Source organism: Peromyscus maniculatus, chromosome 20 (genome assembly GCF_049852395.1).
Source record: "Peromyscus maniculatus bairdii isolate BWxNUB_F1_BW_parent chromosome 20, HU_Pman_BW_mat_3.1, whole genome shotgun sequence".
In the NCBI taxonomy this organism is placed as follows: domain Eukaryota; kingdom Metazoa; phylum Chordata; class Mammalia; order Rodentia; family Cricetidae; genus Peromyscus; species Peromyscus maniculatus.
Window position 1 is genome coordinate 43,499,609 of NC_134871.1, and position 22,442 is coordinate 43,522,050.

Below are 22,442 nucleotides of genomic sequence, written 5' to 3' on the forward strand. Positions count from 1 at the left end.
TCTACCTGAGAGATCAAGCTGGCCTCGAACTCAGAGATCCACCTGCCTCTGTCTCCTGAGTGCTGGGATTAAAGGTGTGCACCACCACTGCCTGGCTCCATTCAGTTTTAAAGTGATTCACTGTTAAAGAGTTCAAAAGACTTAATTTCATAATCAGTGAGTAAAAAGCGAAGGCAGGTATACAATACAGCCCCATGGTGTTGGCTGACTTATACTAGAGCTGTTATGTTTTCTCTAGTAGATACGTGTATGTAAAATATGAACACAACAAACAATTCTACAAACAATGGCAACATTGTATGGTTGAATCATTTCTGACAAGTTTACATGATATTCAAAAGTTAAATTTAAAATGTAAGTCTGAGATACATCAAGCCTAAGCAAGCAATCTAATAGAGTAGTCCTGTTGGAAAAAAGGAAAAAGAAAACGAAACACATGTGCTGGCCAGGATCCACACAGACTGAAAGTGAAAGGGCAGAGGTTAATATGCCCAGCAGCAGAAACCCAAAGCAAGCCTCAGCATCTGTAACTACATCCACTCAGCTGCCACGGAGCTTTCTTCAAAACAGGTTCCATTTTCAGTTTATAAAGCAAGTCAGGACGTGCAGAAAAACCTGAAATGAATGCACTGCACCTTATCAGACCATAATAGAACAAAACTAGAAATAAGTAGCAAGAAAAACTATAGAAACGACACAAACGTACGGTGGTTAAATGGTACGCTCTTGAAGGCATTGCTGAAGAAACTGTGGGGGAAATTTTTAAAAAATGCCTAAAAATCAAATGGAAACGAAAACACAGCTTCCCGGAACACAGCAAAGGTGGTTCTAAAAGGGAGGTTCACGGGTGAGTGTTTATATGAAAACAACAACAACAACAAACAGAAAGAGAAATAAATAAAAAACTCAGTGATGGGATCTCAAGCTCCTGCAGAAGAGGGACAAGCCAGCCACCCAGCGAAGAGATGGACTGAAGACTGGGGAAGAAATAAACCTAATGGGGACTACAAAAACAACGAAAATAACCAGTGTATTGAAGAGTTGGCTCTTTGAAACGATACACAGTATTACAAACTCTTTGGAAGGGGCACAGAGGTCCCTGTGCTCACAGATACTCACTAGGAGAACTTTCAAAGGAAAGAATGCAAAATTTGTTTTCTGCCCCAAAGTCTGGAGCAGGCGTGCTTTCTAGCCTTGTGATCTTTGCGTCATCTGTGTGGCAGGGGACTGTCTTGGCCCCAGAGCCTCCTCCAGACCCTTCTCATAAACTTGTTTTTCTCAGTCAATCTATAGAACCCGCCTTTATGGGAGATGTCACATGGACTTTACACAGAGTTTCGAAGTAGTCACATCGGATCTGTATTTAACATCCTTTGTTCCTCAAAGAGATTTGAGTATGCTTTGATGTTCACTTGGGACTTAGTTAATCATCACAAGAATAGTTTTCACCAGATTGCGCTGTGCTTAAATAAGCCTAAAATAAACCACTTGGGGGTCAGACTTCCGAAGTTTGAACCAACACTGGATACTGAGTCCTTTTGAGCTGAACTGCCATCTTGCCTCCCATAGCTCCTTATTCTAGGAGCTGCAGAGACCCCTGGGACTCTTAGCAAACACACAATTAAAAAATTATAGATGACTAGCGGGGGTAGAGGGTAGGGAGATGGACACAGACATTATAACAGATACCAACAAAATCCAGAGGATCATTAGAGAATACTTTAGAAGACACGGATAAATTCCTAGAAACACGTGACCTAGCATTAAACCAAGTGGCCAGAAACCACCTAAACATAAGTACAAGGAGAATGAGGGTGAGACAGTAAGGCTTTTCCTAACAAGGGAATCTCAGAGGTGGATGGACCTTTAGTGAATTAACATCAGAGCTCCTCAAATGATGCCATGCCATAGAAAGAGAGAGAATATCCCAACCTCATTCTACGAAGTCAATGTTATCCCAGTGCCTGAATTAGTTACTTTTCACATTCCTGTGACATAATGTCAGACAAAAATAACCGACTCCAGGGCAGATGGATTGACTTTGGTTCAGTTTGAGAGGGTATAGTCCCTTATGGTGGGGGAAGCATGGCGGAACGTGTGGGCGGGATTCCTCACATCTTGGTCTATTAGAAATGGAGAGAACTTGAGCTAGTGTAGGACAATCCTACTACTTCCAAAGCCTGCTCTCCAATGGCCTCTTTTCTATAACAAGGCCCCACCTGACAAAGGACCCATAGCCTCCTAAAACAGAACCACCATCTAGGGAGTGTTTAACATATGACCCTGAGGAACCTTCCACACTCAAACCATAACAACACCTAAATCAGATAAAGGCACACACACACACACACACACAGCACATATACCACACACAACACACACACACGTACACATACACACACACACATAACATACACCCACACACATACCATACACCCCCCCCACACCACACACCACACATACCCCCCATATAACTAACACACACACACACACACACATATACACACACACACACACAGAAATACAGACCAATTTCCCAAATGAATATAGAAAAACTCTCAATAAAATACTATCAGACCAGATTCAAGAACACATTAAGATCATTGTGTGGCTTTAATGAGCTTGGCCCCTGTAGCATGAATCTTAAAGGTTCTTATTAATGAAAATAAAACCTAAGGCCAGTTATTGTGGTGAATGCTGGAAGATCAGAGAAGCAGAACAAGCCACAGCTACCTCACCTCACCAGTTCCTCAGCTGATCCTGTTTCCTCAGACTGAAAACCTGAGTCCTCATCCAAAATAAATCTCAGCTGAACTGCTGCTCCAAAGCCTGAAAGCTTAACCAGCTAAAAGCTTCTAGTTTCTGGTCCTCACGCCTTATATATCTTTCTGCTTTCTGCCATCACTCCCTGGGATTAAAGGCTTGCTTCCTAGGATTAAAGGCGTGAGTCACCATGCCTGGCTATTTCCAATGTGGCCTTGAACTCACAGAGATCCAGAGGGATTTCTGCCTCTGGAATGCTAGGATTAAAGGCATGTGCTACCACTGCCTAACCTCTATGTTTAATATTGTGGCTGTTCTGTCTCTGACCCCAGATAAGTTTATTAGAGTGCACAATATTTTGGGGAACACAATACCACGACAGGCCCCCATAGGTTTATATATTTGAATGGGATGGTGGACTGTTGGGAAGGAATAGGAGGTGTGGCCTTGTTGGAGTAGGTGTGGCCTTGTTGGAGTAGGTGTGGCCTTGTTGGAGTAGGTGTGGCCTTGTTGGAGTAGGTGTGGCCTTGCTGGAGGAAGTGTGGCCCTGGGGATGGGCTTTGATGGTTCAAAAGCCCACACTAGGCCCAGCGTCTGTCTCTCTGCGTGCTACCTGTGGATTGGGATGTAGAACTCTCAGCTACTTCTCCAGCACTGTGCCTGCCTTTGTGCCATAATTCCCCCACCCCATGACAACAAACATCTGAAACTGTAAGCAGGCTTCCAATTAAATACTTTCTTTTATAAGCATTGCCTTGGTCACAGTGTCTCTTCACAGCAACAGAATAGTGAATTAGACAGAGTTGGTACCAGAGAGTGGTGTATTGTTGTGATAGCCCTGATCATGTTGTTATTTGAAGGAGAATGGAAGATATGGGATTTTGGACTGGAAAGTGATTGAACATATTAAGTAGCACTTACTGGGCCATTCTAGTATGAATACAGAAGACAGGTGATGTGGAGTATTGGGGCCCATCTCAGGCAGATTCAGAGAATAATATTAGAGACCACTCTTGGAATATTTTGGCAAAGAATGTGGCTGCTTTTGGCCCTTGTCCTAAAAATCTGCTGGAGGCGAAATTGAAGAGTTTTGAGTTAATGTCATTGGCAGAGGAGATTTCAAGACACTAGAATAGGCTGTGTCACGTGGCTATTAGTGACCACTCTTATGCTGATCTATAATGAAAGAGAACAAACAGGGCAAAATGAATCAGAAAATACACAGTTTGAGGAGAAAAGGAGCACCATGAAATATAACGCTGGAGTGAAGCCCAGTGCTCAAGGAGATAAAAAGTTTAAGGAAAAGCCTGATGCTAAATGGAATAAAAAGTGTGGTGACCTCAGGGCAAGACCCCACCTGGATAAGCTTCCTGTTTGTGAGAGGAATTAAAGAAAAGCTTAGGGCTGGACAGATGGCTCAGAGGTTAAGAGCACCGGCTGTTCTTCCAGGGGTCCTGAGTTCAATTCCACATGGTGGCTCACAACCATCTTTAATGAAATCTGGTGCCCTCTTCCAGCCTGCAGGAATATGCATAACATTCCTGTATGCATAATAAATAAATAAATAAATAAATAAATAAATAAATAAATAAATAATAAAAAATTAAAGATGTGTGTTACCACACACTTGTCACATTCAAAAAAAAAAAAAGAAAAAAGAAAAAAAAAGAAAAGCTTAAACAGCACAGGAAACCACCAACAAAGGAAAGCTGATGCGAATGGAATCTAAGGAGAGGTTCAGGTTCCAGCCCCAGCCATCGGAAGAACTTGGCAACTTTGGCCACGTGGTTCTGGCTTCAGAGTAAAGAATATGGAAAAGGGGTTGTGGGATTTGCCTCTCTAGTTAAGGAAAGCCGCTGAAGTGTCAGGGGAGGCCCTGCATGGACACCTGGAGAGGCCATTGTGTGAAGCTGTGAAGGTGAAGCCTGGATTGCACTGCAGTCCTCAAGATGCCAGAGATGCCAGAGCTGCGGGACACCTGCCAGGGAGAGCAGCAGACTGGGTGTGGAACCAGCCCGAGAGAGAGAAGCGTGTCGCAGTCAACAGAGCTGGAAGGGGTTGGAGTTCCGAAGAGTGCTTTGGCATTGGTTTTGACCTTCTTGCTTTGGTCCAGTATTTCCTCATGGTGCTTCCTTTCCTTCCTTCTGTGCCACTGGATGTTGGAAGTATTCGTCTTTTTTTTTTTTTTTTTTTAAACAGGGGATTACAGATGAGAAGTTGCCTTGAGTCTCAGAAGAGACTTTGGACTTATAAGCAGTCTTGAGACTGAAAGACACTGTGAACTTTTGAAGCTGGACTGAAAGCCTTTTGTATTACAATACGGCTACAAGACTATGGGGGCCAGGGAGGGGAATGTTGTGGTTAGAATGAGATTGGCCACCATAGGTTCACGTATTTGCAGGCTTGGTTCCCAGTTGACGACTGTTGGGAAGGATTAGGAGGTGTGGCCTTGTTGGAGGAGGTGTGGTCTTATTGGAGGAGATGTGTTGCTAGGGGTGGGTTTTGAGGTTTCAAAAGCCCATTCCAGGACCAGTCTCCCTCTGTCTGCTGCCTATGGATCAGGTTGAGAAGTGCTCAGCTAATTCTCCAGCACCACGCCTGCCTTCCTGCCTCCATGTTCCTGGTTGTGATGGTAATCGACTGACCCTCTGAAACTGTAAACAAGTCCCCTCAATTGAATGCATTTTAAAAATAAGACTGCCTGGTCATGGTGTCTCTTCCCAGCAACAGATCAGGAACCAAGACAATCTCATACACCATAATCAAGTTGCTTTCACTTCAGGGATGGGAGGATAGTTTACTCTATGAAAATCAATAAAGTGTCTCTAGGAAGTAAATAGAATCAGGGATGGAAATTACAAGATCATATGGACAGGTGCAGAAAAGGCAATTGATAAAGTTCCCATCACTCTATCATAAAAGCTCCGAAGAAGGGAGCATGCCTCAACGTGATACAGGCCACACATGCAAAGCCTACAGCTAACAGTCAATAAATGAAGACAACTGGGAGCATTTCCACTAAAATCAAGAACAAGATCAACATGTCCGCTCTTCACACTTGTATCCAATATAGAGCTTGAGTCACTTGTTAGTGTACAGAGACAAGTTGAAGAAACGGAAGAGACACAGAGAGGAAATTAAGAACTCACATTACCCCATCCTATTTGCAGATGACATGAGTCTCTAAAGACTCCACTGGAAAACTAACAACAGGGTACAGAAATCAACATATCAAAACCAGCAGTTTTCTATTTATCAATAATACCCTTATATTGATAATGCACATGCTAAGAAAGAAACCAAGAAAACAAATCTTATTCACAATGGCCTCAAAAACAGTAACAAAAACCAAGCATAAACCCAACAAAGGGCATGAGAGATGTACATCATGGAAACTTTGAAACACTGCATAAAGATCTTAAAGAAGGCACTAGAAGGCAGGCCTTTCACCATTAATGAATTGGTGGGATTAATATTATGAAAATGGTTATATTACTAAAAGCAGTCTACAGATTCAATACAGCCTCTCAAAACCCTAATGATGCTCTTCACAGAAAGAAAACACCCTTAAATTCATATGGAATCACAAAAGACGCTGCATACCAACCAATACAACCCTAAGCAAGGACAGCAATGCTGGAATATCATACCTAATCTCCAATTATACTACAGGGCCTCAGTAACAAAACCAGTGTGGCACTGACACCAAACCAGACTAACCAATGGGAGGCCCCAGAAATAAACCCACATAGCAATCTACAGCCTTTTGATTTGCAACAAATATGCCAAAAACCTATGTTGGAGAAATGGCAGCTTTCCACAAATGGGGTTGGGAAAAACAAGTCATCCACAGGAGGAAATACAAAACTAGATCACTATCTCTCACCCTGTATCAAAATCAATTCACGGTGGATCAAAGACCTTCATGCAAGGCCTGAAAATCTGAAACTGCTAGAAGAAAAGAAAAATAGAAGAAACACCTCAAGATATAAATAGAAGAAACACCTCAAGATATGGGTATTGGCACAAAAACAGAGATCTCATCTCAAAGGGCATAAGAGACAGTTTATTCCAGAGCCAAGTATGAGTGGCCATGGCTCTGGAACATAGATTTAGGTTGCTCCAAAACTCATGTCCCAATGAGGTAGTATTTTCATGAACTTTTTAGGTATTTAGGTAGTCATGAACATAGTCAAGGCATTTTCCAAATAGGTTGGTGGATGTACCATATGAGTGGACTAAAGCAAGATGGAGCTTTGCTTTGGGCCTTAGACACTATCTGATAACACTCATCCCTTTGATTGGTGGAAAACTAGGGTTTTGATAAGTGAATACATTCTGAATTTTTTTTAATCTGTTAGGATATTAAGTCTGTCTTTATCGGTTAGTGATGGAATATTTGTTCTGACACAGAGGAGGGCAAGGGATGGCTATTTGGTAGGCTAAAGATAGCCCAAGATAAACTGTAATTAGGCTTTGCGTCTGTAACATTCTATCCTCTCCACATGGCTGACGTTCTCGTCAGTTAATCAACCTTTGCAGACACAGCTTCTTTCCAGGAATTCTCGTTCACATAACAGAGGCAAGGACTTTCTGCAAAGGGCTCTAATAGCTCAGGAAACAACTGCAAAAATTGACAAATGGGATTGCATGAAATTAAAAAGCTTTGGCATAGCGCAAGAAACAATTACCAGGGTGAAAAGTCAGCCCACAGGATGGGGGAAAATCGTTGGTAGCTATTCATCTGACAGGGGATTAATATCAAGAGCATTTACGGAACTAAGAAAATTAAACACCAAAAGACAAATCATCCAATAATGGATTGAACAGGCAGTTTTCAAAAGCAGTAGTACAAATGGTCGATAAGCGAATGAAAAAAAGTGTTCAACATCCTTAGCCGTCTGGGAAATCCAAGTCAGAATTACATTGAGATTCCCTACTACCCGATGAAGAATGGCTGTGTTCTCTTTTGCTTTTTTTTTGTTGTTGTTGTTGTTGCTGTGGTGAAGCGCTCACTGACTGAAATCAATTTAGAGCAGGAAAGGGTTTACTTGGCCTACACTCCCGGGCCACAATCCATTACTGAGGGAAGTCATAGCAGGAACTGAAGCAGACACCATGGAGGAACACTGCTCACTGCCTTGCTCACTGGCTTCTGCTCAGCTATCTTTCTGTCTAGGGATGGAACTGCCCACAGTGGACTGGGCCCTTCTGCATCAATTAACAATCAAGTTAATGTTCTGCCAACAAGCTCTCAGGCCCCGTTTCCAGTCGATTCTAGCTTATGTCACGTTGACAATAAAGCCTAACCAGTAGAAGGTATTATCATCAAGAAAACAAGTCCTGGCGTGGGTGGTGTTAGGGGGTGGGGCTTGTACACTGTTGGTGGGAAAGCAATCCTGTGCTTGTGCAGCACCAGTGGAAATCAGTATGGCGATTCCCCAAAGAACTGAAAGTTAGATGTGCCACATGGTCCATCTTTACCATTCCTGGATCTTAAGTCAACATACCACAGAGACCTGAGCACATCCATGTTTACACGGCACCGTTTGCAACAGCCGAGGTATGGCCTCAGCCTCGTTCTCCACCAGAAGATGAACAGATACAGAAAGTGTGGCATAAACACACAATGGAGCTTTATTCAGACATACAAAGGCTGAAATTTTCCATTTTTCATGTTTGCAGGAAAATGGATGGAACAGAGATCAAGGGAAATAAGCCAGATGGAGAGAGATGACTATCGCCTGTCTCATCTTATATGTGGAATCTGGATTAAGAAAATACATAAAGAAATACATGAAAATGGAAAGGAGACTACTTGGGGAGAGGAAGATGATTGGTGGGAGCTGGAAGAAAAGAATGACAAGGGTGAATGAAAACAAGAGGCACGATGCACACGTTTCTCTGTGTCACAGCAAAGCCGGTTGCTGTGCACAATGAATATATGCTAATAAAATAGAAAGATTTAATCCCCAAAGTTCTAGATATGACACCACAATACTTGGTGAACGGTTTGAAATGCTGTAGACTCCCAGTGCAGAGAGGTGAAGATGGGATAGGAGGGGAGAGAGGAGAGGAGAGGAGAGGAAGAGAGAGGGGAGGAGAGGAGAGGAGAGAGAAGGAGATGAGAGGGGAGAGGAGGAGAGGAGAGGGGAGAGGAGAAGAGGAGAGAAGAGGGGAGGAGAGGAGAGGGAAGAGAGAGGAGGAGAGGAGGAGAGGGGGAGAGAGGGGAGGAGAGAGGAGAGAAGGCAAGAGGCATGGAGAGGAAGTCCTGTCTCAGCACTGACATAGAGCAGAGACATGGTGTCTTCAGTACAGGATGCTGAGCCGTTTTCTCGAATCAAAGGAGGATGCTGGTGCCAGGTTGAGGACACATGCTATGGTGGTTCGAATGAAAATGGCCCCCATAGGCCCATAGGGAGTGGCACTATTAGGAGGCGTGGCCTTGTTGGAGTGGGTGTGGCCATGACCACAGTTCTGTTACTAGACTCAGTGTTCTGTGTGGAGCATTCCAGGCAAAGCCATGCTAGACTTTTGGAGGAAAAGCAAGACATATATATATATATGTGAAGGACCTGGGTTCAGATGGCCCTGGATTTTAACAACCACACTGAGGGCATGAAGGCTAGGGGACAGTGATTCTCAGTCCATGGTTCAAGAGAATGGGGAGATTCCTAGAAGCAGAGAACTCAAAATTTTTCCTGCAGTCCAAGCCTTCCTCTTTCCCATCTGCTCTTAAGTTGGAGTTGTACATTGCCTGGCAGATTCCTCACCAAGAACGTTTGGAAGGGACAATTGCCCTGGCTCTCTAGTCCCTTCCTCACAGAAGCCTGGGCTTTGGAAGGACTAAAGACTCTCTCTGCTTGGATAATATGAGCCCATGACAAGTCCTGAAACCGTGGCTTTCCTGGAACAACCCTGTGGTGCAGAGGTGGAGGCCCATCTGGGCATGTTCAGAGGCAGAAAATACAGAGCAACCCTGCCCCCATCACCGTGCCCACACTTAGCTTGCCAAACCCCAGCCTCGTGTCAGAAAGCATCAGGAGGGACCTAGTCCACAGGAGATGGAAGCTAGACCATATCCCAAGATGACCTTTAGCCTTCACCTCTAGCCATGGTCCCTGCCCAAAGAGCATTGCTACAGTAGGCCTGTACCTGCACGTGTGTACTACTTTTGTTTGTTTGTTTGTTTGTTTGTTTTCTTTTACTTTCTTGAGACAGGGCCTTGCTCCATAGCTCAGGTTGGCCTGGAACACACTGTGTGGTCCAGGTTGGCCTCAGATTCATGGTGATCCTCATGGTGCCCCATACCCTGGTATGGCAGGCACTTGCGGTCAGTCTTGCCTTTGCTGTGCAGCTTTTCAGTGTGTCCAGTATACTTCACAATGATAAAATAAAAACAAAATACTTGAAAAAAAGAGAATGAGGTGGACACAGCCTTTGCTCCCCATTTTTCTCTGCACATCAAGGCTGTTCAGACTTCCCTGGGAACCAGGCGGCTCATCAAATCTGCTCTCCATCACCTGGGCTAGCAAGTCTCCCTAGCTCTATGAGCACCCCCCCATCCCTTTTTCTGTAAAATTGGGGCATAAGAACCTCTTGGTAAGGGCAGATGCACCTATTCTTGTAATGATAACTACCTGGTAAGCTGACTGAGCACAGGACTGTGTGAAAGACCCAAGGAGCCAGAGTTCTTCATATCCTGATGGGTGTGTGAGCGTTGCTATTGCAGTTAGATTATAACTCTGCAATCATGGGCCCTGGACAACCTGTGTCTCATCAATAGCCTGGGGGCCATTGCTACCCAGTTACTTAGCATACCCATAGTCTCTCAGCCAGAACCTCCCTCTGTGGGCTTCCTGCCCTTGTGTGGGAATGCCTGGACCGTGGTTTGGATGTGGCGGGGAGATGGCATTACAAACTTTCTCCCATGACATTAGCCTTCTGAGCTCTTCAGTGTGTTACAGACAGAGAATAAGCTTGGGCTCATGTATAGAAGGCTAGAGATTGGACTGTGGTACATCTTGGTGACAGTCACTGGTCCCTGAACACCATTTGTGTCTTGTGTATAGAGGAGTTCAACACAAAGCTTCCCAGAACCAGTGGATCTGGAGAAAACAACCTGTCCCAGGCCCCTGGAGGCCATTATGGCCTACAGACTGGTGCGGGAGGGTCGTTGAGATCTCTGGTTCACGCCTGGTTTGGTGAGCTCAGGCGGCTGAGTCCCAAGCTTGCATGTCTCCATCAAGCAGGAACCCAAGAGGAAGGAGCTGAAGCTGGGTTACAACCTGAGGAGTGGCTTGACCTGGCATAGGCCTTTCAGATGCTGGTGTATGGGCATCAGGGAAGGGATGGTGAGGAAGAGACATTCCGAGAGAGAGTAGAGTTGCAGCTGGTTGATTGGTTTCTGCCTAAGAGCCCTGGGACCCTAGTCTAGCAGGGCTCTGCACCAAGAGGCCACGTCAAGGACACGAATATACAGAAAATACCTGGGAGAGCTCAGAAATCCTGTGCACCCACATAGTTTGAACCCCCAGGCAACCGACGCAACACCAAAGCCCTTGGGGTACTGGTCTGTGTACCAGGGGAGGGAGGCCTACCGTGGACTTGGTCATGTGCTCCAGGGCCAGCTGCATGAAGTTCCTCTGCCATATCTCCTCCAAGACATCAAGGGCTCCAATGACAGCCTGCAGGACCTGGAAGAGTCGGAATCTGTGCCGGCTGGAGATCTGTGGAGGACAGAGGTGATGTTGGGACCATGGTGTCTGACAGTATGGGGAATGCCAAGGAGAACCCTGGTAGGAGGCTGTGCAATGAGGCTGGTGAGAGGGAGCACAAGTGGACACATTCATTTGGCAATTCTTAGGGGACACCTGCCTTGTGCTGACCTTGAGCCTGGTCTGCAGACCTGAGAGGGAGAAAAGCCTGTTCCTGTCCTCAGGGAACTGCTGTGGGATTTAAAAACTCTGCTTTCAAAGGGAGATCATCTCTTTACCAACATTTAGACAGGTTTTCCCTCATCCATGCATCCATGCATTCATGCATTCAAGCATTCATAAATGAATGCATCCATACCCATGTTTACTCATCACCCACACATCCCTCATTCCCTCCTTTTATCAACCCACCTCTCCATCAATTACTATATCCATCTGCCCACCAATCCATCATCCATCCATTTGTCCACCGCCCTGCCCCCACATATTCAGCCATCAGTTTCGACCATGTACTGGTTCTGTGACCTTAGGTAAATCCCCTTTTCCCCGAAGCCATCGCCTCTCATCTTTGAAAGTCCTAACCTCTACCTCACAAGAGTGCTCTGAGCACGGTGAGACCACGTGAGTACACTTTCTTTTCTCCCCACTGAGCCTATTGGCATGCAAGGAGATTGACATTTTACCCAAATGGTGCAACTGCCCTACGTAGGATTCAGACTTTGAACCTCACTTGAGGTCCAATCTTCTTCCCCTGTGCTCCAATGCCTGCTCCAGGGGCCCAAGCAACATCACCTCTGCATTGTCTTTGAAGTAGTCATGGATGGTTTCCATCACCAGGTTGGGGGTCCTCTGAGCCATCTTCTTCAGCTTCTTGGTGATGTACTTGAGTTGGAGAGGGTCTGAGGTGGCTATGTCCTGGAGCATCTTGAAGCAGATGGCTGAAGTTGACAAGAAGGGTGTGAGGATGGTGGGCCTTGGGGAGGGCATATTGTGTCAGAGGGTTGGGTGGGCAAGGAGGGACAAGCATGTAGTGAAAACAAGAGCTGGATGTATGGGGAAGTAGTCTGATAGTCTCACTTTCTGCTGGGTCCCTCACGGGGTTTAAGATGGGACAGAGCAGATAAATGCACGCTCATCAGCATATTCTTATTCTCTCACTCATATTTCCATCTATTCATTCATCCACCTATCGACACACCCACCCTCCCATTCATCCCTGTTTCTGTATATCCAGTGATCTAGCTCTCCATTCGCCTGTCTGTCCATTTCACATTTGTTTAATCACCCATTCACTTGTGCACTCCCAAATCCACCCACTGATCAGTCCATTCATTCACCTAGCTAACTTCTATCTATTCGTACATGTTTTGATCCATTTAGCAATATATTCACACAGGTAGTCATAAATTCACTCAAAACCCATCTCTTTATCCTTCCAGAAATCAATTCTCTGACTTTTCCCACTGTCTATCCAGTCCTCTGACACTCCTGTGCATTGGAGTGAAGAGGTAAGCATTCCAGAAAGAGGGGTCCAGGTCTACGCTAAAGTTCTGAGGTGTGAAATGGTGTGGTCGGAGAGGAAGTGTGGTCAAGAGGAGGAGGGGACATTGATTTATGTTGCTGGTGCCCCAGAAGGCAGGAGCAAACCAGGGCTCTCACAGACAGCTGTCCACAGCCTTTGGGAAACACGAAGTCCTGGAGAGAGCCTCCTTCTAGTCCTCACCCTCAGAGCTGCTTCCGGAGGAGGGACTTGATGGGACCTATTGTCTGGCTGTATTCCAGGCCATCCTCACCTGAATTGTAGGCCTCCTCCATAAACAGCTGGTGTTCCTTGGACACCAAGGAAGCCTGGCTGCTCTTGGAACTGCATAGCATGATGGTGGCAGGATGGGACTGTCTGTCCAAGGAGGCATAGTCTTGAGGTTCCTTGGTGCACAGAGACTCCTTCGTAGAAACAGAAACGTGGGAGAGGATTCTGAAATGGAGCAAGTTCTGTGTGTAAACGTCACGTGCGCTTATGTGAGTTCACGGGCAGGGGGCACTGGCACAGTTTGCTCTGGGCCAGGCTCTGTAATGTCCTTCCACGTGTCTGTCCTTCTGTTTAGTGGGCTGGTGAGCCTGGGGTGGCGGTGCCTTGAGGCTCCAGGACATTGTCAAAGTTTCTTAAACTGGATCTGACCCCATATAGGGTCACACAACTGCATGTTAGAGCCTCAAAAAAAAAATTAGTAACAGTAAAAGATTTCCGAACATATGATACCCAAAACAGATTCAAAATCAGACATACTATGATTTGGAGGTGTTTCTGGAAGTGTTTGCCTGGGCTGCATTGTGTGACTTCACCACAGCCTATGTTCTGAACACACCACCCACACTCTCTGCACTGTATACAGCGTCATGGAAAACAAAGGCTTTGAATATTTCCCTGCCAGCCTTACTTAGCATGTAAGTATCAGACCAGCATAATTTTGGATTGTATTGTGTTGGACAAACAAGCACATCCATCTAATTAGCAACTAATTTGCTTTCATCTTTAATAAATGGTAAGATCCTACATACCAGATAATTGAATTAAGATACATTACTTTATGGTTTTATGATCAGCCAGTGTTTGACTTGTATGCCTGTTGTATGGACCTATCCATGGGGATGTTTGGCTTGTATCCTTGTTGTATACACTGGTGTCCTTGGAGTCTCATGAAAGTTTCTTAGGCAAAAGATTCTCATGGGTGGAGAAGTTGAAGGTCTGGAGAAGACAGCCTGGCCCAGCAGGGGTGGCAGACAGAGACAGTAGTGGTCTAGAAGGCCTCAGAGTGCCTCACCCCAACTCGATCTCTTTTATTGACTTGGAGGGCCAGGGTTTTCAGAGTGGCCTAGGGGATGTCCTGACCACCCAGATGTCCCTTGAGGGGTCTCTGTGTGAGCAGATCTGCAGGATCAGTAGGGGTAGAAGCACAGACGACGCAAAAGGGTGGGAAGTGTCTCCCCAGACTGGCAGTCGCCATCCAGGGCCAGAAGAAAAAGTACTCTTGCTTTGGATGCAGCCCAAGTCTAGCGCTCCCATGACTCCATCTTGGCTCCTGTTCCTTGCTTCAAGACCCCATCTGCTTGTTCATGTGTAAGTCTCAGTTCTGCATACTTCCCATGAGGAAGGCCTATTCCAGACTGCTGCTTAGGTCCATATATGAGGAGGATAAACATGTCTGCAGACTAAACAAGAAGACTATGAGGCCTATGATAAAGCAGCCATCATGGGGTGTGCTAGAAGGCAGTCGTCATGAGTGTATTAAAAGACAGCCCTCAGCTGGGCGGTGGTGGCACATGCCTTTAATCCCAGTACTCGGGAGGCAGAGGCAGGCAGATCTTTGTGAGGTCGAGGCCAGCCTGGGCTACCAAGTGAGTTCCAGGAAAGGCACAAAGCTACACAGAGAAACCCTGTCTTGAAAAACAAAACAAAACAAAATGTAACAAAGATTTATTTGAAGCCGGGCAGTGGTGGCACACACCTTTAATACCAGCACTCGGGAGGCAGAGCCAGGCAGATCTCTATGAGTTCGAGGCCAGCCTGGGCTACCAAGTGAGTTCCAGGAAAAGCACAAAGCTACACAGAGAAACCCTGTCTCAAAAAACCAAAAAAAAAAAAAAAAAAAAAAAGAAAAAAAGAAAAGAAAAGAAAAAGACAGCCCTCCTGGTCATCCTAGAAGGCAGCAGTCTCTAATGTTTATATAGTCATTGTTTCATATGTGACACTTGTCACGACATGTCTCTGATTCTGCCATCTGTGCATCCATGATGGAGCAACCAGGACCAGACTTCTCTCTTGCCTTATACAAATCAGAAACTGCCACAAGACATACAAGGTCATTGTCATCAGGCAGTAGACAACATCAGTGCAGGAGAATGGTCCCCAAGAGATGGGACACCTACAGGGTGAGCCTCAGGTTGTGAAAGCTGGTTGCTAGGACACAACCCAGTTTCCAGTGGGGACCAGGAAAGCCTGTGACCTTTGGTGAGCTGCTGACATGAAGGTGACAGTTTGGGGAGACCACAGTGGCCAGTGTTTGAAGGGCAGAATTCTGAAGGTCTACAGCATCCCCTTCAATGACATCTACATCTGTACTTAGCACAGTACAGATGTAGATGTCATTTAGTTTAGCGGGGAGGAGCAGAGGAAACAAGCGTTGGGGATAATGCAGTACCAGGAAGCCTTCCTTTCCCACCTCCACAATGAAGTCTTTGAGAAGTCACGTCAATCACAGGGAAAATCTACCCAAACAAGGATGCTCTTGCTCTTCCTGTCAAAGCTCTAAAAAGCAAGGCTCAAAGGGACCAGCTGTTTTAACAGTTCATATTCCAGACAGAGCTGAAGAATACTCGTGTGTGCAGGAACAGCGCCATACTCAGCAACGTCTAGTTTGTGGTGTCTGGCAGTTACTCAAAACCTATCAGGCATGCAACATAGCAAGAAAACAATCCACAAAGAGAGAAAATTAACAGACCAGAATCAATACAGAGGACCAAGTATGAAGTACTGAGGTGGGGGGGGGAATCTCAGAAAGTTTGGGGCTATCCTGGTCTACACAGCAAGTTCTGTGATAGCCAAGGCTACAATGTGAAATCCTGCCACAAACAAACAGATGCATACCAGTGCTGGAATCACAGGATCAGCAGACAAGGACATTAAAACAGGTATGTTCAACATAGCAGAGTGAGACATAAGGATGCTGAGGAGAGATAAGGAAGAAAGGAAAAAGGATGAAAAGCATGTTTCAGATTAAGACTCCAGTGAATGACTTGAACAGCAGACTAGATACCCTGGAAGGAGAAACCAGCACATGGAAAAGATCTGGAAAACAAAACACAGACGCAGAGTGGAAAAGATGGAGCTGGGGTTTCAAGCCATGGGACAACTTACGACATCTCAACATTTTCCAGGTTTGATGAAGACTGAGGATCCACACATCCAGGACGCTGGATGAGCCTCAAGCAAAGACACACAAAGAACACACCAAATGACACCAAGAAAACGCCACCTAAAACCAAAGGCAAGAAACAACAACAACAACAAAAGACACATTAAAGGAAAGGAAGACAGCAGTGTCCTTGTTAGAACAATGCAAGCCAGAGGACCAGAAAGGGAGGAGGAGATTCCAGCCATCTAGAAGGTGCTACTCGAGAAAATATCTTTGAAACCTCTAGGTGATATTTGGTGCTTTTCATACATGTCCCCCCACCCCCCATGAATTCACCACCAGAAGACCAGACCTCAGATAGCATTAGAGGAGTTCAGAGGCAGGAGACTGATAGATCAATGTATGAACTAACAGAATAATGACCACTGGAGAGGCTTAAATATGCAGCGAAGTAGAAAAGGTCTTTGCTCATCCTTAAAATTTAATGTGAAATAACGCATTGTGGGTCTCTAACAAATGTCGAATTAAGATATCATGTCAGCGTAAGATCAGGGAAACTGAAGGTGACGTGTCACCAGTTCTGTCACTGAACGTGGGGTGACACAACGTGGAGGGGCGGGGGCAGCACTCAGGCTGTGCTGTGTCCCATAAATACCTAAGCAATGACTAAGAAGGACAGCGACATAAGATCAAAGCCACAAAGGGACGGTAAAGGACAGAGGTGAAGAAGAGGCCAAGTCACACCAACAGTCACATCCAACCCGAGTGACGCAGACACCGCGGTCCAGCAGCAGACACCGTCACAGGGGAGGAGAACAGTGAGACTCAAGTGTGTGTTCCCTGTACGAACTGTACTTGTGCTGTGAGTGGCAACGCTCAGATGTAACCCGTACTCCCAAGACCAAGGCAGGGGAATGATGAGTTCACGTTTAGCCTGGGCTACACAGTGAGACCCCGTCTAAAAATAAATAAAACAGGTGCTGGAAAGAAAGCGGAGAGCACTTGCCGTTCTTACAGAAGAGCCAGGTTCGATTCCCAGCGCTGACATGGCAGCTTACTACTGTCTATGACTCCAATTTCAGGGATATCTGACACCCTCTTCTGAACTCTGGGGGCACCAGGCATGCTTCAGTGCACACACACACACACACACACACACACACACACACACACACACAGAATAAACAAGTCTCCAGTGACTAGTAAACCTGTAAAACTAAACAGAACATAGCCAAACCAAGGAAAGAAAATGGTGAGAACCAGCGGGCTGTTGAGACAGCTGAGCAGTAAGGACATTTTCCATGAGACCTAAGATCAATCCCCGAGACCCACATGGTGGAAGGAGAGAACAGACCATGAGAAGCAAAGCAGAAAGAAATAAAATAACAGCAAACCAAGGTGGGGAGGATCTGGGAGGAGTCAAGGGAGGGGGAAGAATAGGATCAAAATATGCTGTATGAAAAAAAAAATTCAAAATAAAAAGCGAACCCCTCCCTCCCCTAAACAAATAGAGAAAACCAACCAATCCTGATACTAGTTCTGTGAAAAGCAAATTCATTGAAAAACTCCTTGTGGGATTATTGGAACAAAAAAAGGAGACAATCAATGCAAATCATTAATTTAAAATAGAGTGGTGCATAACTACAAAGCTTACAGGTGTTTGTAGGATGATATGGGGATACCATGAATAACATTACTCAAGCTAGGGTAATAACTTAGGCCAAGGCCATAAAATGCTAACACACACTCAAGAGATAAATGACAAGGAAAGAGCATATATGATAACAATTACCTTATATTGAAACTTCCCACAGGCTGGCCTCAGAAATCCGCCAGCCTCTGCCTCTGAGTGCTGGAATTAAAGGCATGCACCATCCACCACCCAGCAAAGACGGCTGATTTTTGTTGTTGTTGTTGTTGTTTGCTTTTTGAGACAGGGTTTCCCTGCGTAGCTTTGGAGCCTTTCCTGGAACTCACTCTGTAGCCCAGGCTGGCCTTGAACTCACTGAGATCCACCTGCCTCTGCCTCCCGAGTGCTGGGATTAAAGGCATGGGCCACCCCCCCGCCCCCGGAGGGCTACTGATTTTTGACAGATATGCTAAAGCAATTCCAATAGGAAAGGCAGGCTGGATTCACCAGCATGTCACACTGAAACAGTTCAACACATGCTCACAGCAATTCCCATCTATATTTCAAACACATGCAAAAAATAACTCAAAACAGCACGGAGTCAAAAGGAAGGCTGAACTCTTGAAAGTTCTAGAAGAAAACAGGAGAAAATCTTCATGACCTTGAGTAACGAAGACTTCTCAGATGCGCCAACAAAAGTATTACCCACAAATATATACACTTGATTTAGTAGAAACAGAACTTTCGAAGGGTGTCCAGAAGGAAAGGAGAGCGGCAGGCCCTTGGAAGCAATCCTTGCAGATCACACAGGTAACAGAGGGATGAATCCCTAAATAGACCAAGAACACTGAGCCGAACCCAAACACAGACAACTGAACAGAACACAGGCAAAAGAGTTGATGGGACAGCCACCTGTGGAGAGAAACAGATGGCGGAGCCGCGGATGAACAGGGCCATACTGTCCTTCCTGAAGGACAGAAAAAAACCAAAGCCACAGCAGGGGGAGCATTGTGCGTGCATGCCTAAAATAATAAAATCAGGAAAACTTAATACAGCAAAAGCCGTGGGACAGCGGAAGTGGGAAGTCTCTGCAGAGCTGGGGTAGAGCTGTTACACCCCCACACTTGAGGGAAAAAAAGTTGGGTAAGTCGAACACGCAGTGGGCATGTGACTCAGCTCCCACCCCCAGCCCTGTGCGTTCACTCGAGTGAGTTATAGTCACATACTAATCCCAGCACCAATGTGTAATAGTGCTCTGACTTAGCACAGCTAAAAATTCAAAGCATACAGATGCACTTTCTAAACAAGCGTAGCACTCCCCAGAAATCCAGGGGAAACCGATCGATAATGCCACGGACATCAGAAACACAGTATGATGTAGAGGAAGGCAGGCCCCCAAGGCTACACTTGATGTTATTTTTTTCTGATGTAATGGAAAAGGTAACATTGGTCGGTGGCTCCTGGGCTGAGTGTGGCTGGACACACGGCCAGGCTGTGTGGGATGTGTTTGGGGACAGAGCTGCTTCTTGTCTCCTTTGTGGTCTAGGACACACTCAAACCAGTGAATTCCACCATGTGTAAGTAAGATTGTACAGGAAAAGGAAAAAACAAAACAAAACAAAACAAAACAAAAAACAAACACAAATGAAACCCAGACAGTAGAAAGGAGGCCACCCTGCCGGGTCTCATTTCCTCCTGCCTCCTGTTCACTCCACCCCAGTCCAGTGAGCTCAGGCTCTCTCTAAACCACCAGGCAAGCTGCAACCTCAGGACATTGGCACTGGCTGCTCCCTTCTATCTGGATTGCTATCCAGATAACAATCCACATCATTGCTATCCTAGTTCATGACTTCTTCTTTTTTTATTTATTTAAGTTAATTAATATGTATGTATGTGTACATGTGCCTGCAGAGGCCAGAAGAAGGTATCAGATGGCCTGGAGCTGGAGTTACAGGATGTGAGTCCGCTGATATGGGTGCTTGGGAACCAGACTCGGGTCCTTGGCAGAGCAGTGGACACTCTTTATCGGCTCAGCCATCTCTCCAGCTCCCAGCTGCTCACTTCTTTCAAGTCTTACTTAGTTATCATCTTGATGAATTTGTCTGAAACTTCAGCTTGACCCTCCCTCTGCATCTTGTCTCCCTGATTTCTTCCACCACGTTTCAGCTTTTAAGCTAGCCTAACCGACAGGACTCTACCAATTCTCATCTCCAGGGCAACCCAGCCCCTCTGGATCTTTGCCTAGAGAACCCTGTAACTGCCTTCGGAATCTTCGCTCAGGTAACGCGCATGCCTGAGGGCATCCAGTGAACAACTCGGGGCTCGTGCGCCTTCCGTTTTTTTCCCTATGGACCCAGCAGGGTGCTCTTGGGAGAGACTGCCTCCATGGTCCTGAGATCAAGCTGGGGGAGGAACTATTATAAGGTTGGACAGAGGAGAGGGGAGGCCCTGCCTGTGGAGCATGCTGCAGCCCTGCTAGGGACTGACTTCTGGCCCTGCTCCAGGGCTCAGGTGGAAGGAAGCCTTACTGTACCACCATGCATCTTTGGAGGTTGGACCGTCCGAATGATCGGGGTGAAGCTGGGTCCCGAGGATGGGGCCCAAGCATAGGGTTAGGGACTTCACAGGAGGCCTGTCTCTTTCCCCACTGTGAGTACGGAGCTGGAGGGTGGCTCTCAGTGAGCCAGGAACAGGCTCTCATCAGAAGCCATCACACTGTGAATTTCTGCTCCGAAACTGTGGCAGACTAGTCTGGTGGGAGATGTCCAGTCCTTGGTGCAGAGGAAGGAGTCAGCTCAAAAAGCAGACCTGGAAGGCTAGGCCAAGGCTTGTGGCCTGTGGGCAAGGCCACCCTGTAGGTGCCTCATCTGTGTGCATATGTACCTGTGTGTACATACATGTGTGTGCAGATATGTGTGTGTATACTTATGTGTACCTGTGTATAGCTGTGTGCGTATGTGTATATATACATGTGCATATGTATATATGTGTATACCTGTGTTTGTATGTATGTGTATATGTGTATATGTGTATATATGTGTGTATGTATATATATGCTTGTGTATATGTGTGTATATATATATACATGAGCATACATGTTTGTGTGTATGTGTATATATATATGTATGCCTATGTATGTGTGTGTATATATATACATACATGAGCATACATATTTGTGTGTACATGTGTAAGAGTATTGTGTGTATGTATGTGTACATGTATGTGTTGCGTGTAATGAGTGAACAGTAGTCTCTCCTTCCTCTCCTCATAGTCAAGTCTGTAAGAACACAAGCTGCTGTGTTCCTCCTGCTCTGCCCTGAAGAAGCTGACCCAGAAGTAGGCAGCAGCCTGTCCCTGTCCGTCCAGCTGTCCATTCACTGGCTTACACTGTGCTGGGACCCTTGTCCATATTCATCGCGGGTCCTTATGAACAGTTGCTGCCCTCTCCTCCCACGGTAAGCGTAGAGCTTGTGGTCTGGATCACCACTCTCCTCATCACACTGAGGGCGGCAGCGTCCTGGGACGGACCCACCCCAAGTCCCTCCGGGGCTGCTCTTGGAGGTGAGGCCTCTAGACACTGTGCTGGCACCGCCCGCCCAGGACGCACCCTCTGGGGTGGTGTGTGGCTCCCCTGGAAGGTGAAAAAGCCAGGTGCCTGAAGGCTGGGTGGCCCTGGCTCCCCCACGTCCTCCGGGGCTGAACTGACCTGGGGTTGTGGGACAGGGCTGAGGAGGTCCCATCAGTTGAGCTGCGGCTGTGTGACCTGTTAGACTGCTGCCCATCCATGTTGAGGCTCAGAGCAGGAGACCCACAGGTCCCAATGGCCAGCCCTATCCTCACCGACGGGCTAGCTCTGTCCTGGGCACTGGCCCTTCTCTGGTGCCCTGACCTCACCCTGAGGTCACAATGGCTCCAGTGTCTACAGCATCCTTCCAGAGACAGTGATGTGGAGCCAGCACCGTCTGAGGATGGCAGGTTGGGGACGTGTGCTTGGGTCAACATACGCGTTGAGGATGTGTGTCCCCAGTGAGGCCTCATGTCCGTCTCTTGGTCCTCAGGCCTCAGACATTCTCTGTGACTTGTGGAGGGGCGGATCATCTGTTATATGAGTCCAGGACGCTGTGGCGATAGCAGGGCCTAGGCTGGGTCTGTGACCGCTCTTGAGGGCTCCAGCTCAGCACAAGAGGTACTGTACTCCCCCATCTGGGTGCTACTGCACAGACTCTGCCCCCACCCCCAACCACCGTCCCTCACGGCTCTTGGAGTGAGGCCAGCCTGAGGTTCCAAGTAATGGGCGGGGCAAACTGCCTCAGCCTACCTTTTACTGACCCTGAGGCTCAGTGACCCCGAGGCCCAACTTCTCCGTGATTCAGTCTCTCCACCTGTGAAATGGGAGCACATCTACCCAGCTCCTGGGAT

General features: G+C 46.5%; 1 protein-coding gene across 13 annotated transcripts in view; it reads right to left on the reverse strand.

Moving 5' to 3' along the window:
- Positions 1–22,263, reverse strand: part of LOC102903238 (maestro heat-like repeat family member 5) — a 71,145-nt gene extending 48,882 nt beyond the window's left edge. For 6 of the 13 annotated variants that reach the window (XM_076556067.1, XM_042264729.2, XM_042264731.2 and 3 more), the window contains exons 1-4: positions 21,730–22,263; positions 13,274–13,455; positions 12,273–12,418; positions 11,364–11,492 (exon numbers count right to left, since the gene is read on the reverse strand). In XM_076556067.1, the coding sequence (XP_076412182.1) occupies positions 11,364–11,492; positions 12,273–12,418; positions 13,274–13,455; positions 21,730–22,121 (849 nt within the window). In that variant the 5' untranslated portion in view covers positions 22,122–22,263. The remainder of the gene's footprint in view (positions 1–11,363; positions 11,493–12,272; positions 12,419–13,273; positions 13,456–21,729) is intronic. The other 7 variants (XM_076556062.1, XM_076556066.1, XM_076556063.1 and 4 more) reach the window with 2 other exon arrangements.
- Positions 22,264–22,442: the final 179 nt, after the last annotated feature.